Source organism: Tetrao urogallus (genome assembly GCF_951394365.1).
Source record: "Tetrao urogallus genome assembly, chromosome: 18".
Classification (NCBI taxonomy): Eukaryota; Metazoa; Chordata; class Aves; order Galliformes; family Phasianidae; genus Tetrao; species Tetrao urogallus.
The window spans coordinates 9,523,667-9,541,149 of NC_136831.1; the positions used below are offsets into that span (position 1 = coordinate 9,523,667).

Consider the following 17,483-nt stretch of genomic DNA (forward strand, 5'->3'; position numbering starts at 1 on the left):
CTTTTTAAAAACTGAGGTGTGATTTCTGTATCAGGAGAAGCCCTGGATGTGCACCAGCCTTAAATTTCCTGCTGGTCCGTCAGGCCAGTAGCTCCAGTAGCAGCAGGATGAAGAGCTATGCCCACCCCAGCCGGCCCTGCTAAGGACATTGCCATTTGTTGTCATTTGTTCTCTCTGTGGATAAGCACAAAACACTGAAAGGTGATGAAAACAGCTTTGACATCAGACAGGGGTTTTAGTATTGAAGAGGAACTGGGACTATTTGGACTCTGGAGTCACCAGCCATGGCGATGGGCTAAATCCTACACCACCAGGGCGCAGCATAAGTTTGTGTGCACCCAAGTGTCACCTCACACCCCAGATCCAGGGTATGGAAAGAAACTCTCTCTGGACCTTCCCAATGAGGTACAACCCTGCAGGACGCCATGCTCAAGGCAAATCAAAACCCTATTGCTCTAGACTGCAGTGTGCTGCAAACCACAGCTCCTCCAATGTGGGGGGAGCTCACAAATAGAAAAAGCCCACCTTTGACTAATGCATTACTCCTAATGAATAGCCTGGCCAGCTGTAGTTAATTGCCTATTTTAGGCAGATACTGCTGGAAAACCTCACGTCTGTCAGATTTTTTTCTCCCCCCCCGAAGCACCAAATTACTCACTCTTCTCTTGTAGCATTTTGCAGCCAACTCTTTTCTGTGATGATTTTCAAAGGATGAAGAATGAGCACCCTGGTGACATTTCTAGTATCTATAAATATCTCCCCACTACCCTGCCTGCCCAACTGGTGAATTATGCAGGGAGATATATATAATAAAACAATCAGATCCATTTTGTTGTCAACATCCCATTCTTCAGCCAGTAAGAGAACAGCCAAGGCTGTTGCTCTGCAACGAGCAAGCAGTGCCTGGAGAATCAGCGAGCTTATCCTTCCCTGCAGGTACAGGGGCATCTCAGAAGGAACACCAAGCAGAGAGAGGCTCTGCTATGCTGGAAAAAGGAAGAGGGTTTTTTAAAAGAGAGGAAGCAAGGAGTTCACAACAGAATGGCAGGAGACCCCATATATAGGGAGAAGCTTGTGATGAAAGGAGCAGTTAAGAAATATCAAAGGACTAACCCAGCAATGCCACCTGGAACATGATGCGCATACTGTACATTCTGCTCTTGCTGGTATGTGTACAAACTCAGCAGTGCTATGTTTATGCAACTAAATCCCCTGCACTGTCAAGTATACGGAGAATGTAATGCACTCAGCTTGCAAAGCTGGGGGAAGTGACCAGTTTGTATCTATCATCTAATCAGCAGGTTTTAACTTAAATTGGAAGGAATTAATTTAATAGCATAGCCTTCCCCAGCTAACAGACCTTTCTAGCCAGACACTGGGTACTTGGAGCAGTCTGCAGACCTGGCTGTCTCACAGTCTAGGAGTACCTCTTAAACAGGAAGCTTCAGTCAGCGCTCTCCCCTGCTTTACAGATGTCTTTTGCTAAGCCCCAACTTGCTTCCTGGCAATTAAACTCAGCTCTTGCCAGAAAGGCTCCTCTCCTTACCTTGCTCCTGAAGTTCATCAGTCTTCAGGACTGCAAAGAGAAAGATTTTGCATCTCTGCATTCCCGCAGGAAAAAATCTGCCATGTTGCTCAGCACAAGGCACTGTGGGACACCTGCAAAGCCTGCAGACCTCGCACTCCTACACTGCTCTGGATTGACACTGGATGTCCCCATCAGTGTAAGCTGATGTCACTTAAAAGCCTCACCTGATACAAGTTTGATATCAGTTCAATATGAGGCTGTGAGAAACTCACTGCTGCCCTCAGAACTGCTGCAGGCTCCACGCATCCATTCTTCGGTTGCATCTGTAACCAAAGGAAGGCCTTCAAGAAAGGCAAGATAAAAATGCGAGGGGTTGAAGGTGACCAACATGCAGATCAGCTCCTTGGCAGCACGTCACATCATCACATACACGTGCTTCCCCAGACTGCAGTGCAAGGGGCTCAGCAGGGGACATTAGCATTGCTGCTTCCCATGGCTCAGTGGGCCTTCATGTGGTGATGGAGCCCAGCCTGCCTCATCAAGAAGTGCAGGAACTATATACCAAGGCCTGAACCACCCACTCACCTTCCTCACAGTCAGCAGAGGGCAATGAGAACCAGAGAGCCATGTCTGACCCCTCTTTGCCAACATGTGCAGGGTGAGGTGGGAGGGCCAAGTCCCCCATGGACCATCACTATGAGGGCAACTCAAGAGGCCTTCAGGTCTCTCCATGCTGAGGACTCCCACCCCACAAACCCCCCATCTCCCTGGAGGTGCACTACATTGGAACAGAGCTGATCAGTGATCATCCCTCTCCCCAGGTGGTGCCAATGCCTGAGCCTGCTCAGGGCCAGCTCTGGTGGGCCTCAAGATGTCCTGGAGCTCATTGACTCTGGGGATGGGTCTGGTCACAGCCAGGAGGGTCACAGCCCCCTGCAGTCTGGCCATAAGGCTGCAACCTGGCAGACTGGGAGGGGAAGTTCGAGTGATGAAATGCATGATGCTGGCTTCCAGGCAATACTAGGTGCAATGATTTTCATTAGTAAATTTATATTGTTACAGAGAATTCTTAAATAAAGTCCAGGCTGTATTTCTACAGTTCAAGACATTAATCACATTAGATGTTAATGTTATTTCCAACAGTTACAAAATTTACAGGAATATTAGCAAGAAACATAGCATCCACCACAGCTGCTGGGTTCAGTGTTATACATAAAGCAAAGAAATGTTCACATACAGAAAAGAATAAAGTCCAAAGAATTTCACACATTGCTGAACTACCTATGGATATTGGAGAAGCCCACGGTCTTTAAAACTACCTTTGAATCACAACAGAGAAATAAACTTTGATTTCAGCTTTGAGCTTAACACTCTCTGAGTACAGCAGATCTGGGGGTGGATTTGGATCTTTGAGTGCAGGAACTGCAGGACTCTGATCTACAGCAGCCAAGAATCTGGGCCAGATAAACACTGCCCTCTCTCAGCTCCCATACAGGCACCATGCAGGCCAAGGGCCCTGGTAGGTGGAGCTGGGGAATGGGCTCAGAACATTGTTTCCAAAATTGTCTGAGAAAGACATCATTAGGGATGTTAACTGAGGCTCTCTGCTGGTGAGCCTAGATCTGGAGCAGCAGTGCCACACCAGCAAGCACCCACTTGCAGGGGTTTTCTCGAGTTTTAAGGTTAAAAGTCCATACATAAGTCGGTCCTCTTTGGCGTGTTTTGTATACGGGACATGGGTACACACTGCGGATATCTTGCTTGTCAGCAGGAATGGCTTTGATGAAAATGACAGGCATGGCCGGGGTCAGTTCCTTGAGCCTGGCATCCGTGATTATCCCCATCTGCAAAGGAAAGAAGAGGTCTGAGATTGTCAAAATCTCCATCTGCTGTAGCCTGATATGCGTGATCAGTGGCAATAGTTACACAAGCCCATCTTAATGGAGATCTCTCTTGAGGTCAGGGGGTGGCTGAGCCTATCTGAGGTAAGCAGGGCCTGGATCGAGCGCCTACCCTGTTTCATTAGAAATTGCCCCCAAGTTTGCTTATTCCAAGGGGACCGGTACAAAATGATACCTGCTCCCACAGGTATCCAAACCCACAAACACCTCAGCAGAAATTTGTGAGGTTCCTATCTATGTCAGCATCCAGCCTAGGCACCCCATCTGCATCCAGCTCTTAGTCAAGGCTTTGTCGCACCAGAACCACCTCACGGGGAGTGAGGCTGCCTAAAGGGGCTACAGGAGAGCTGGGGTGGGACTGTGCCAGGAACATAGCACGAGGAGTGGTGGTTTCAAACTAAAAGGGGAGAGATTTAGGTTGGACGTGAGGAGGAAGCTCTTTACTCAGAGTGTGGTAAGGCCCTGGCACTGCTGTGGGTGCCCCATCCCTGGAGGTCCCCAAGGCCATGCATGGGCCCTGGGCAACCTGAGCTGGTGGGGGCAATCAGCACACCGCAGGGAACAGGAATCGGATGGGCTTTAAGGACCCTTCCAACCCGACCATTCGGTGGTTCTGTGGTTCTGTAAGCATTGCTTGTGCTTGAACCAGCTGCAGACACCTGAGCAGGGCTTTGTCTGGACTCACAGCACCACCAAGCTTTGAGCATGGCCTGGGATATGTCTCTGAGCTGCGTACTGAACAGAGGAAATGATTAATGAGGCCCCAGAGGTACCGCAGGCTTGTTTCCTCTCTCGCAGGTGCTCACACATCCACAGGGGATTCAGATGGACCGTTCCTGAGGGAATATGATCTTAAACAAGCCCACATTATCCTCTCCAAAGAAATGCTCTTGCTCAGCAGGCTGCCCAAGCCAGAAGAAAGATGGTTTGCTGCGAGGGCATGAAATGAGCTGGTTCCGCTAACTCAGGTATCTCTGGCAACTTATGTTTCTCTTTCTGGCAATAAAATGCACTGCACATCAGTCAACTTCCAGGAAAGTCTGCAAAATTGCTTAATGGAGGCTAGAGAGAGCAAATGAAAACAAATACAGAAAAGGAAAATAAAACTCAGTGCTAAAACTGCCTCTCTCTGCAGCTTAGCTTCACATATCATTATTATTTCAAACGCTCTCAGATCAGAGTTGTGGGGTGAGATTCAACCTCTCCAACAGTTTGCTTAGTTCTGCAAATGAGGGAAGCAAAATAATCCCCCTTGCAATACACCTCAGTTTAACTGTACTAAAACCATCTGTTCTCCTAAGCTAGTGACAAACCCAGCTCTGATTTAGGATTTTGTAATTTCCAATGTGCTGAACATTAAATAATTCTTATGATAGCTTGTGAAGGAGCTATTTATCAAGCATTACTATGTGCTCTTAAAATCCACATCTTTCATTTCTGAGGTTGGATTTTGATCATAACTTTTATTTTACTGATGATAACTCAAATCAAATTTCCAAGATACATTCTACCCATTTCAGGTTAACAAGATCTGATATCTGCTGGAGGTATCACTGTGTTATGTCTGGGCTGATTTGCATTTGCATTTTTTATCGCTCTCATGATCAGAAATTAATTCCATTCTGAAAGCAATTTTCTCTAACTACTGCCAGAGCACACCCAGTAAAAAGCCACTGTTCTGGGTCTCAGATCCTAAAGAAATCCTCACTTCTGTTCATCCTGGCTTCTCAGCAAGCAATCTGAGGACAGGACATAATACACTGCCACACAGCAAAGAGTCATAGGACACGGGAGAGCTGTCTGAAGCCAGGGATGATAACAGATGGACCCAAGAACACACACAGTGAACCAGGAGCCAACACCCCTTCCCACTCAACTCTACTTTGAGATGTTCTTAGCACAGGTGCATCTGCACCACCGCTTACTTAAGGTCTTTAAGCCACCAGACCTTTCTGCATGGCTTGGTTGCCTATCAGAGTTGGCTCTGTCTGCAGGGAAGGGGCCTCACATTGCCAGATGTGACCGCGTTGTAGCCAGAACATCACTCCAAGGCGGTCCAGAGACTGGTCTGTAGCTTCTGTAGAGATGGGGAATGAGAAGAGTGGTGCATGCAAGGGAGAATACTTAATGATGCTCTGTCCAGCAAAACCAAATGAGAGATGATTTTTTATCCCTGATTGGTTCCAGAACTGAGGCACAGATTTGGCATTGGCCAAATGACTCATTTTTCCAAACAGCTGTAAATAAGGGCTTGGTTGTTCATGGCACAGCTTGGAGGGGTCCCCTCCAAGGCTGCCTTGTACAGTTTTCACTGGAGACCCCAGCTCCAGCTGCACCCAGCTCCAGCTCTCAGCTCACACAGACTCGGGCATTTACTGACAGCTGCAAGCAAAGCCATGTCCCATCATGTCATGTCCCATCTCAGCCCTCAAGGAGAAATTTCAGTCTCTGGTGCACAAGATTTGGTGCATTCACTGCCTCTGCAGAAGGTTGAGGCCAACTGTGATGGCCAGAGACTGCAGCACTGGGCTGTATCAGGGCTGGGCTGACACTAACGCTGCTTTCATCTGTATCAGCTTCTGGGAAGCACCTCAGATAAAAATGAGTGGTGTGCAGCTGTTCCCAAAGATTCTGAGCTTCTTCAGCCACCAAATGAATGCACGCTGTGATTATTCCTTGCCACAGAGAATGTCCCTTCTAAGCCTCTCTGCTGGTTGAAAACTGGTGCTTTGTGTAGGATTGGCCTTAGAAAGTCCACCCAACCTGACAGTGCGCTCGATCCCATTGTCAGCGTCAGTGATGAAGATATGAAAGACCACCGGTCCCAGCAGTGACGCCTGGGGGACGCCACTCGCCACCAATCTCCATCCAGACATGGAACCATTGACCACCACTCTGGATTCAATCCTGCAGCCTGTTCTTTGTTCACTGAACACTGCACCCATCAAATCCATATCTTTCCAATTTGGGAAGAAGGATGTTGTGGGGTCAAAGGCCTCACTGAAGTCCAGATAGATGACATCAGTGGCTCTTCCTTTGTCCATTGACGCACCAACACCATCACAACAGGGCCATCAGGTTGGTCAAGCAGGAAATCTCTCCTCACTCAGTTCAGCCAGGCAAGCCCAAAGGTTGGACACCCGTGGTCTGGCAGTGTGGTATGACAGAGGAACACACCCAGCATCAAATCCTCCGCTGTGGGGAGCAATACTGCCAGGAATCCCAGGGCTTGAGACAGATTTCTCAGTGTCACCCATCTAATTATCTCTCATTGAGCCCCACTGACTTTAATGGTGCTACAGCAACAGATCATGCAGACCCAAAATAACGCGCTTGGTTTCATTTCATTTAATAGCTGCCTGCTGTTTAGCAATGAATGTTTTATAAATTTAAGACACCCAGGGCAAACATAAATGTTTAAATAAATAGAAAAATGTGAGTAGGAGAACATAGAGGGAATTTTCCCCCTTCTGGAGTCAAAATCTAACTGTGAAATATTACTTTAAAAGTGAAGGCGTTCCCCAGCAGAGTTCCTCTAACTATGAACTGCCATTCTTACCAGCGGATTAATTCGGAAGGAGTGTGCAACCCAAAATAACTGTGCAGCAGTTTTAATAATTCTGCATCCATTAATGTATACTGGTGCTCACAGGATTACAGGTAAAATGAATAGTTCCACTGGGTGGAAATGATATTTCAGTGTTTGGAGCAACAAGTGAAAATATTCTTTTCTTCACTGAAATAAATTGAAGTATGATACCCAGAGATTATGAATGGTTCTATAAATGTAATTGCTCAGTATCTTTCAATCTCAAGGAAAATGTAACCAGAAAAAACACATTTAGTAAAGTCTAGATGGCCTCTGAAGAGAAACTGCACTTCTGAAAGCAGTCACCCATACAAGATATTGAGGGGATGGAGGAGAGAAGCCACGTGCTCCCCAGATTTCTGGCTTTGCACCACTGAAACTTCCTATTCTTCACTTTTATTATCACCTGTGAGAGTTGATAACCTTGGCAGAACCCACTCACTTTCTAGTAATGGTGATAATGATGGTAATAAGAAACAAAAGTCATTGGAATTTGTTTTTAATGGAGCATTTGACATGCAAGACTGGGATGACTTTTAAAACTTCTGCTATTCTGCCGCGTCCGGCCAATTTGATCAGTTTAAAATGTTATTTTTTGAGGGTAACTGGAATCCAGCATTCTCTATAGCAGGGAGCTGTGACCTCCAAGAGTTGCAAGGGCAGCCACACACCAAAGGCTTAGGAAAGGAACGGGAAGGGAGCTGTAGGATCAGTAGATGCTGGGTTGCAGGGGGAAATCATCCTTTGCTTTGCCCTTCCCAGAGATTTGTGATAAAATGCACTGGATGCTATCACTCAGTGAGTTCTACTCATTGCCTAATTTCCTATCCTTTGTGGAAAACTATTGCACAGAGAGCTGAAAAATAAATGGAGATGATTATATTTGAGTTGCAGGGCCAGGATGGGATGCAGCATACGACAGGCATGGTCCCTCTAGTCAGCATCCTACTACTAAGCCCCATAGCAGATAACAGGAGATCTTCAAGGTTAAGGCTCTGAAGAGCTGCCTCTGAAAGCAAAGCCTGCTCCTGCAAGAGGGCAAACTTGACACAGATAAGTAAGTTCTGGGTGACCCACTTTGATCAGCCCTCACTCTCTCACACATCACTGGCAGCAGAAGCAGTGCGCTGGCTGCCCAGAGGATGAGCTGCATGAATCACTGTCATTTAATTCTCGTGTGCAGAACAAATTCGGATTTGTGGTATTAACAGGCTGGGCAACACAGAGGACCAAGCCCAGTGGGGATTTGTCAGCCTAATGGTTCTCCTAATGGCAAACTGAACTCCTAACAGCTGACAACTGTCAGAAGGGATGACAGGGACAGCTGCACTCCATTGGGATGCTGCAGCACCAAGCGCGCTCTAAGAAAAGCGCTGTCAGCTACGTGGGCAGGAAGCAGCAGGTGAGCATACCTTCCTGCACGCACCCTCTCCAGGCTCTCACTCTGCTGCGTCACAGCTGAAGGGCATTGGGCCACATCCAGAAAAGGGAAGAGGAGCACGGGGTACCCCTGCTGTCTGCTTGTCCAGGACCTGCCTCCTCCATGCCACACTTTCAGCCTGCCTGGATCGTGCAGGTTAGAGCTCCATGACAGCTTTACCTGACATCCTCAGGGGATGGCTGAAGGATGCAACTCATTGTTGGTCACAAGCCCTATTTATGCAGGTGAAATCCTGGACCACTCAGCAGCACAATAATGGCAGTCTGGAGTTGGCACATACAACCCTTTTAGCTGTACAAACTATAAGGATATGAAGATGTAGGAAATCAGGGTCCTCTCTCCCCACTAAGCAGGGGTCAGAGCAGTGACACTAAAAGTGCCATCTAATTTTGAAGGCAGCAGTGAAATCACAACCCTGCTAAGGTGCAGGGACAACTTAGTCCTGAGAGAACCCCACATTTTCTGCCTTTAGTAACACCATGAGGTGGCCTGTTTGAACTCCGTTCATCACCATGGAATGATGATCCATCTGACCATCCTGGATCTGCATCCTAGGCTGCAGAGGAGGGACCCACTTCTTTCCCAGTCCTACAGAGGCAGCACAGACATCTACTTTATACAAATGTCTGCCTGGGCTGGGAAGTTTCTTGGAGTACAATACCAAATAATGAGGGCATAATGCCCAAGCCATCTACTAACACTGAGCTCACCTGTGCATCCCAGCGTGCACCCTCCATGAACAAACCATGGACATAAGCCCCTTCCCGAGGAGGACTGGCAAAATCTTCCCTGTTCTTCTTTGTCACATCACACTGCAAGGTCATCTTGTCCAAAGGCCACTTATTCTTCCTGGCTGTGGACTGCATGATGGCTGTCAGGAACGACTGAGGATTGAAGAACCCAGCAAGCCACACTGCAGAAGGCAACGAAAAGTCTCCTGTCCACATCTCCAGCTCCTTGATGCGAGTGAGGAGGTCAGCAAACCACATTCCCAGGCTGGCTGTGGAAGGATAAGCCTTCTTCACCCAGGACTCAGGCACCACGTCCAAGAACAGAGCGTTCAGCAAGTTCTCCATGTCACTTGTCATGGTCAGTTCTCCCTGAATAAGAGAGGGCACAGTCAGCAACATTAACCTGAACAGAACCTGCTTGGCAGCAGAGGCTGAGCAAGTATGGAAGAGCGTGGCACCTTACATTGTTCCTAGTGTTCACATCCTGCAAATTTCTTCATGAGTTTTAGGTTTTCACAAGCACCATCTACTGCAGCTTCATATTCCCGCAGCCTCATCTCCCCTGTCGTAAAAATACTACTTGGAGAAAAAGCTGCGTAAGGGTGACAGTGAGCAGAGCTGTCCTTCAGCTGCCCATGTGTTGGTTTTGCTTTCTCTCATTGACTGAAGATCTTCACAGGACACGCTGACAGAGACGCTGAGCTATTCCCACCAATGCTACTGGGGCAGCTCTCTAGTAATCTACTCCCAAATTGTCCAAATATTTCTTATACCAAGTCGTATCCCCCTTCTCTCCACTTCCACACTCCCCTCCTCCTTTATTACTTTGCAGTGCAAGTCTTTCTTTCTGAATTCACATCTTGCCTTCAAATGTAATCACAGCTTCTTTCACAGCAGGGAAGCACACAACAAATTAAGATATGATTCAGCCAAGTAGGAGATAGAGAGAGTCTTGACTTTTCCTCTACCCAGCAGATCACTATTTTTAAAGCTTTTAGAAATATGTATCAGGTTGGCCCAGACAGGAGAAGAGGTGGAACATCATTGCACAGTCAAAATAGGGGCTCTGCATAATGGCATCCCTCTTGAACTTCTGGTACTCTGCAGTAGAGCTCCACTATCTGCTAGTTGACCATTAAGAAAACCCCTGCTGAGCCCAGCTGAAATTACCTTCAGTCCACACAAGAGCTGCCTGGATGGCAGTGCTGCAGCTGACAGAGGCTGAGGAGAGCTGCAGCAGCCTGTGGGGCACACGGATGGGGCTCCCCAGCTGCTGAGGACAGCCTGCAGCTGCCAGGCCCTAGGGGGGACATGCACAGGGCACAGTCCCCAGGAGCACCTCGAGCAGCTGGGGGTTGAGTACAGGCTGGCAGATGGACTCTATGACTGCAGCACTATCCGTTGGTGGAGGACCCGTGCCACCAAGAAAAGAGCTGCAGGAGGTGGTCAGCAGACTGTTTAGCATCAGAGATGGTGAGAAAGACCAGCTGGATCTTCTCTGAGAGCCTGCAGCTACAATGAGCCTCAGCGCCTGGCCGAGTCGAAGTAAGGGCAGAGTCTATGCCTACCAGGTGGGAAATGGAAACTGTTACAGCCAGTGTTGGAAGCTCATGACTTCCAGCAGTGGGAGGAAGGCTCCTGCTCCCCCTACAGCTGCAAAGTAGATTCAGTGCATTGCTAGGAGATGATGGGCTGGCAGCTCTGCACACAGAAGCATCCATGATGGCAGCAAAGGGCAGAGCAGCCAGTGACAGCAATAGCTGATCCTCTGCTGCTGAAAAGTCCCTTCTGCTAACCTGTCTTGTAGCCGGGGAACCTTTGCAGCATGCTGGGAGCTTGGATCACGACATGCCTAGAAATACCTGACGGTGGGAAGTAAAGAAGATGGAGCCAAGCACTTTTCAGTGACCAGTGATGGGACAAGAGGGTATGGGGACAACTTGAAATACAGGAAATTCTGCTGAAATACAAACTTTATTTTTACTGTGAGGATGGCCAAACACTGGCGTAGGTTGTTCACAGAGGCAGTGAGTCTCTATCCTTGGAGATGCTGAAAATCCACCTGGGCATGGTCCTGGGCAACCTGCTCCCTCTGAGCCCACTTTGAGCAGGGGAGGGTTGGATCTGCAAATGCAGGCACAGCTCGTGATGTCCTTCACAATTTAAAGCTTTGCATGCTGAGATAGAGGGCACGACACACCGCAGCAGTTTGGACACACAGTTAATGCTGCATCCATTATAAATACTTACTTTTGTCCCCTTAACATTTTGCTAAAATTTATCTGACTTACAATTTCTCTTTCCCTCAGGCTGAGTGTTTTTGGAAAGATTAACTGAAATCAGTTGTGCCATTGCTGAGAACGAGGGCGAGGGAATTGGGTCAGTCTGTTCACATTAACAAATCCCAACTGTTCTTTCACAGGACTTCAGTGCCTCCAGCCACGAGGGCAGCAGAGGTGCCCTTTGCTGGGGCCAGGAAAATCTATGAGGCTTTAGCAAAAGTTGAAATCCTTTTAGAGCAAACCCTGACACGTGTTTAGCAAAGCTTGTCAGCGTCCAGCAGTTAAAAAATCTTTGCAGTTTCTACACCAACCATGCTGTTTCCCCACAGAGCTCTGATCTGCAGGCTGTACTTACAGGCTCCAGCAGGATGAGATCACAGCCAGAGGTGCAGCAGGTAGCAGGAGCAGGAAGGAACAAGTTAAAAGCGAGGTTTCCCCGTGGATTTGTGGTGGACAGAGATTTAAAGACTATTTGTTTTAAGCTAGAGGCAGCAAATGAGGTCAAGTGAATGTTTTGGGGGAAGCAGGACAATTTGCAGTTAGTCCTAAACCAAGAGGAAGAGCTGCATCTGCCTATGCAAAGGCACAGCCATCCAGGGAGCAGCCCACATTCCCATCCTCTGTTCCTCTTCAGTGTTTTACACTTGAGGGGAACCTGCAAACTGCAGGATGGATGGTAAAAGGTCTTTAAAGCTCCAAGTACCCCCAGGTAGTTCTGAACAACATGGATCAAACACAAGCAAAAGATGTTTGCTGCACAGGTGTTCACTACATGGTGGTAAAGAAACATAAAGGCAGTGTGTGCTACAGGCATTTCCTTGGAGAAACCCAAGTTTTTTCACTTTAGAACACAATCTAAGAAAATTTAGTGATCTGTAATTAAAACTCACACAACAGAGAAGTGCGGCCATGTCCAAGCAGAGGGCCCCTCACCCGAAGCCATGGGCAGCTATCCCCATTCTGCTGCTCAGTGGCACTTCTGCTGGCACATCAGCTCTGAAATCCCATTTCAGTTCCTTCTCCATCCCTGTCCCATGGGCCATCACCTCCCATCTCAGGAGAACTCAGACCCCGGCAGGACCGTTTTTCCTGTCCCATAGGCAGCTCTGGTTAATGCCATGGTGAGACCATGCCCAAAGCAGGTGGCCAACGGGTCACATCAGGACACAGACCCACAGGACCTCCAAGCAGGGTCAGGCAGAAGCATTCTTCACTCTTGGAAAGGTTTTGTAGCAGGTAGAAATATTGCAAAACGCACACAAGCACTCAGGCTGATTTAAAAACACAACCCTCACAATCATATATCCTGTCTAATTTTGCTTTCGGGAAACAAATGAATTAGCAAATGTAATTCTCAGGAAAGCTTGAGAAAAGCAATTTTTAAAGCCTGTGCACTCGAGCATACTTGCTGGAATCTCCTGCGAGGGTTCAAAGCATCCAGAGCTGCTCTCTCATACCGTTGCCCAAACACAATTACGCATACATTTGCATTTCAGATGCTGAATACTAAAGTGCATCCGGAGTGATTCAAGTTACTTTTTTTTTTTTTTTCCCCAAACACTGAGAGTAATTTTCATTAAAGACACCCTTGAAGGAAATCCTAATCAGCCTGCAGACATTCCCCCAAGATGAGCAGACTATTGTCACAAATTGTTTTCTCAGTTTAAGGTTATTTTCGCTCCATGCAGCGAAATGCCAACCAGCCTTACGGAATTTGGTCTTACTGTATCTTTTTACAATATTTATTGCCTTCATTTTGGAGGCTTATCCTTCACTGAAGATGCAAAACAGAAAACCTGCTCACAGGAATGGCACTGGATAGTTATTAACACATGGGGGTTCCAGCCCAGCCCCTGGCCTCACCAAAGCCACCAAGAATAAAGGGCTTGGAACACAGCGTGCCAGTTATTTTTGATGGCCACCAGTCTATTGCAATTTCTCTTCCTCTTCATGGGATGTCTACTATTTTTGGGCCAAAAATTGCTTTCCCTTACACAGACACGATGAATTATTCAAAAACTCAAATTAGCCGTGACATTTCCAAATCACCTTCTTTAGCAGACAGTCAGCTAAAAACAACAGGACTGCAAAAAATACTAAGCTAAAAACAATAGCATTGCTTCCTCTGTGTTTCATTTATTCTATTCTGAGATCTGTGGCTCCTACTGTGTAAACTCTCCTCCTCTGAGTGCTGTCAGTCAGGACCACAATGCAGGAGATTAATGTGCATCCCATAGAGGTTGCTCTCAGAAAGAACAATTAAAGCTGGATTCCTCTTCCAAACTGAGTGTGGAAGCCAGGTTGGGACAGCACCTAAGCCTTGGCTGTTATGTGACACCCACAGCACAGGAAGGGCCCTTGGGTGATGCTGGGAGCAGCATGGGCCATGCACAGTGTCCAGCTCAGCCCTGCAGGGACCCATGCAGCTCTCTGTACAGACACAGAAGGGTCACCCAGCGAAGGTGTCTCAGACATGTCAGTATCCTCAGCACACTCAAGACTGAGAAATGGTATCACAAATCTGTACATCCTCTCTGTGCTTTCGGTCTCAGAACCCCACTATCAGTACTGATGTTGCTGGGACCAACACATGTAGCCCTCAGCACTGCCTCTGCTGCAGATGCAGTCCCACTTCCCTGCCATGATTCATGGTAGAGCTTTGGAGAGAAATTGGCCCCCTCTATTATTGAGGGGGAACTGAGCTTGTTTAGCTTGGAAAAGAAAAAGCTCTGAAGAGACCTCATTGTAGCCTTCCAATATTTGAAGGAAGTGTATAAGCAGGAGGGGGAACGGCTGTTTGTGAGGGTGGATGGTGATAGGAGGAGGGGAATGGTTTTAAAGTGAGACAGGGGAGGTTTAGGTTGGATATGAGGAGGAAGTTTTCAGCCAGAGGGTGGTGAGGCACTGGAACAGGTTGCCCAAGGAGGCTGTGGATGCCCCATTCCTGCAGGCATTCAAGGCCAGGCTGGATGTGGCTCTGGGCAGCCTGGGCTGCTGGTTGGCGACCTGCACACAGCAGGGGGTTGGAACTGATGATCATTGTGGGCCTTTTCAACCCAGGCCATTCTATGAGTCTATGATTATTGCCTGATTTCCGTGGTATACACTGCCTGTGGTTTATTTAGGCCCCTGCTTCCCCTCAGTCTCCCTTCTAATATTAAACAGCTTACCCTTATCCACACTAAATGTAATCACTACACATTGTCCAAGTCACATTTAGAGCATGTTTAGTGCCGGCGAAGTGAAACATTAAATCACTTCTTTCCACCTGTCTCAGGATTTTCAATTCCCCTGCCTCATGCTAGAAAATAAAGGAAACCTGTTTATAATAATTGACCACATAAATATAAACCAATTTTAAAATGGACTGCATGTACCAGGCAACCACCAAACGTATGTGATATGTCTGTTTCTTGCACCAAGCCAACAAGCATCAGTGGTGAACACAATGCAAAAGTGCTGCACCAACACGGACCCAGGCTGCCAGGTTCACAGCGCACAGCATGGCCAGGATTTAGCTCAGTCCAATCCCTGCCCTTACCCCCCCAAAAATCTCAAATCCAGTACCTCCATGTACACACTGCAGATATGCTGTTTGGAGATCTCTCTTCAAAGGTGTCCTCAACAGAGGACTGGCACTGCCATGCAGACTCAGGGCAGGTCCTCCATGCTCCCCTGTCAGGCTTTTCTATGGGGTCAGGACAAAGCAGCTGCAGTTCCTTCAAGTTCTTCCCATGCACTGCAAAGTATTTCTGTGAGCTGAGATTTTGGCAGAATAGGATGACAACTGCCTTTAAGGAAATCATGGAACAGGGACTGACCAGTGACTGGTGTCCTTAGCTGCTGCTCCACACCATGAAATCATCCAGAGAGCAAGTTTGTATCAGTGACAAGGTTCTCCTTGTCATCGGGGTAGCTCTGAAGTCATCGGCTCTGTGCCATGACCTCCAGCCACCATTCTCTTTCTAAGGGACATGCAGCACGTTGCCACTGCAAAGAATCCTTTGGGGTGACAAAGTGAAGGAGAAAAGCTGCTCCAGGCTGCTGGGGAAGGTCCTTGTGCACTGGCACAGCAGCCTGCTCTATGCCAGGGTATACTCTAATGGGAAGGCAGAAGCCTTTGATATCTTGTGCCAGAGGTAGTTCAGCAGATGACTTCCCCCAGCACTGCATGCAGCCTCAAACCACAGCCCTCCTGTGCATCCCACTGAACCCAAAAGCTTGCATATTACCTGGCATGCCCTGTCAGCCCCAGAACCCTTCACCATTCCCTGTAAGCAAAGGCCAAAACACCACCTAGGGAGTCACACAGGTGACCTTCCTGAATCAGCCTAGCTTCTTACCAGGGTGGAGAACTATCCGTGCATGGAGCAATCATGAACAGCATCTCCATAGGGTCACCCATTCCCTGACCCTCCCCTTCTCCCTTTTGCAATTGACTCATACCCAGCAAGGGGAGTTTTATCCCTTGCAAAGCTCCTGGCTTTTTAAGCCTTTTTGTCTCACAGCTGTGGATAGTCATGTGTCCTTACACATGACCAATCTCTTCTTTGATTTCAGCTTTTGCTGAAAGGCTTTTGCCTTTAATGAGACCTTATTACAAGTTCTCCCCATTAACTGGACATTTTGTGAAAAGGTGTGATTTTTTTGGCTAGGTATTAAATAGGCTATTTCTCAATGCCTGCGAGAACTATTGTTGCTGTGTTACAATACCAAGTACACAGAAGTGCCTGAAGCCCTTGTTACTACGTGTATCTTTAACCCCAGCCAATGCTTGTGCTCGTGGCCTGGGGACAATGTGCCATTTGAAATCCATCTGTGAATCCTTCTCCATGGAGTCAAGTGGGTTTTGCAGCTGGCAGTGCTGACCCCTTCTATTCCACGAGCTTCCATTCCATTCCTACCTTCAGCCCCAGGTCCAGTTCCTTGAGAGAGCTCTTTATTTCACTGGTGAGGATGTTCATGCGTTCACATTCCTGGAAAGCAACCACGATGTACGGTGTCCTCTCCTCCACCTTTGCCATCAGCTCTGCAATGTTAAACTCATCCGTCAGCTTCTCCAGCATCTCATCCAGAAGAGCTTTCACCTGCGTGCCAAAGGGAGTGGAGAGGGATGTTAGTGAATGACCTGTGGGGCTTCTCCAACTGACAGCTGTCTGAACAAGGGATGAAAACTCCATCTGCCAGTTGCTGTCTCCAAAAACAATCGCTGTCAGCTGTGCTGGGCATTGCACCTTTCAAAGACCTTGCCCCATCCTATTAAAATTCAAATGCTTACAAAGTTAATGTCAGATGAGACACTTTCAAAACGATGGCTTAAAAACGTCAGGGTGACACGTAACACTTTTCTCTCTCCTTGGGTCTCAAGTCTGCACTCTTGCTTCTTCTAAGGTCAGCCTCAATGCAAGAAGACTGATGGGGCTGTAATCTCAGCTGAGCCTCAGGATAACTGAGCTCATGAGCTGCTTTTCTGTGGTCTATTGATAGAGAGAGGTGATTATATCAAACTGAATTTTAAGCTGCATTCTAAACTAATAGAGCTGTGGAAGAAAAGTGCAATGAAACAAAGTTGTTTTCAGGTCACCGACTCAATTTGGTTTGGAAACCAAGTTGATTTTTCAGGAGTGCAGTTACACTTCCAAAATCTGATGTACAAAGCTGGCAAGTGGGTGACAACGACAGCTTCCAGCCACTGGCAGAGGCAGCCCACGGGTAATTCCATTGCCATGCCCTCTGACATTCATATTCTGGACTCTGACACTCTCCCATTGCTGCACTCCCAAACCCTCCATGCACACATTGGAGCTATGAAGAAGTGATGAAGCATGGGCTGCAATTGCAGCCAGCGAAGTGGCTGAAGCTGAAGCTCAGCTGGAAAAGCTCTTGAGCTGCACCTGGTGCAGTATCGAAATACCCTATAATTTGAAATTCCCCTGCAAATCTCTCTGGCTCTGATTTTAGTCACAACAATGATGGCTCATTTTCTCTAATGTGGCCTCAGAAACTTGTGG

The 17,483-nt window shown here is 47.6% G+C and overlaps 1 protein-coding gene across 1 annotated transcript in view; it reads right to left on the bottom strand.

Moving 5' to 3' along the window:
- Nucleotides 1-3,144: 3,144 nt before the first annotated feature.
- DNAH9 (dynein axonemal heavy chain 9) overlaps nt 3,145-17,483 on the bottom strand; it is a gene marked incomplete at both ends in the record, with an annotated part of 190,321 nt that continues 175,982 nt past the window's right edge. The window contains 3 exons of the mRNA XM_079544232.1: nt 3,145-3,372; nt 9,170-9,559; nt 16,377-16,559. Coding sequence (XP_079400358.1) covers nt 3,145-3,372; nt 9,170-9,559; nt 16,377-16,559 — 801 coding nt within the window. The remainder of the gene's footprint in view (nt 3,373-9,169; nt 9,560-16,376; nt 16,560-17,483) is intronic.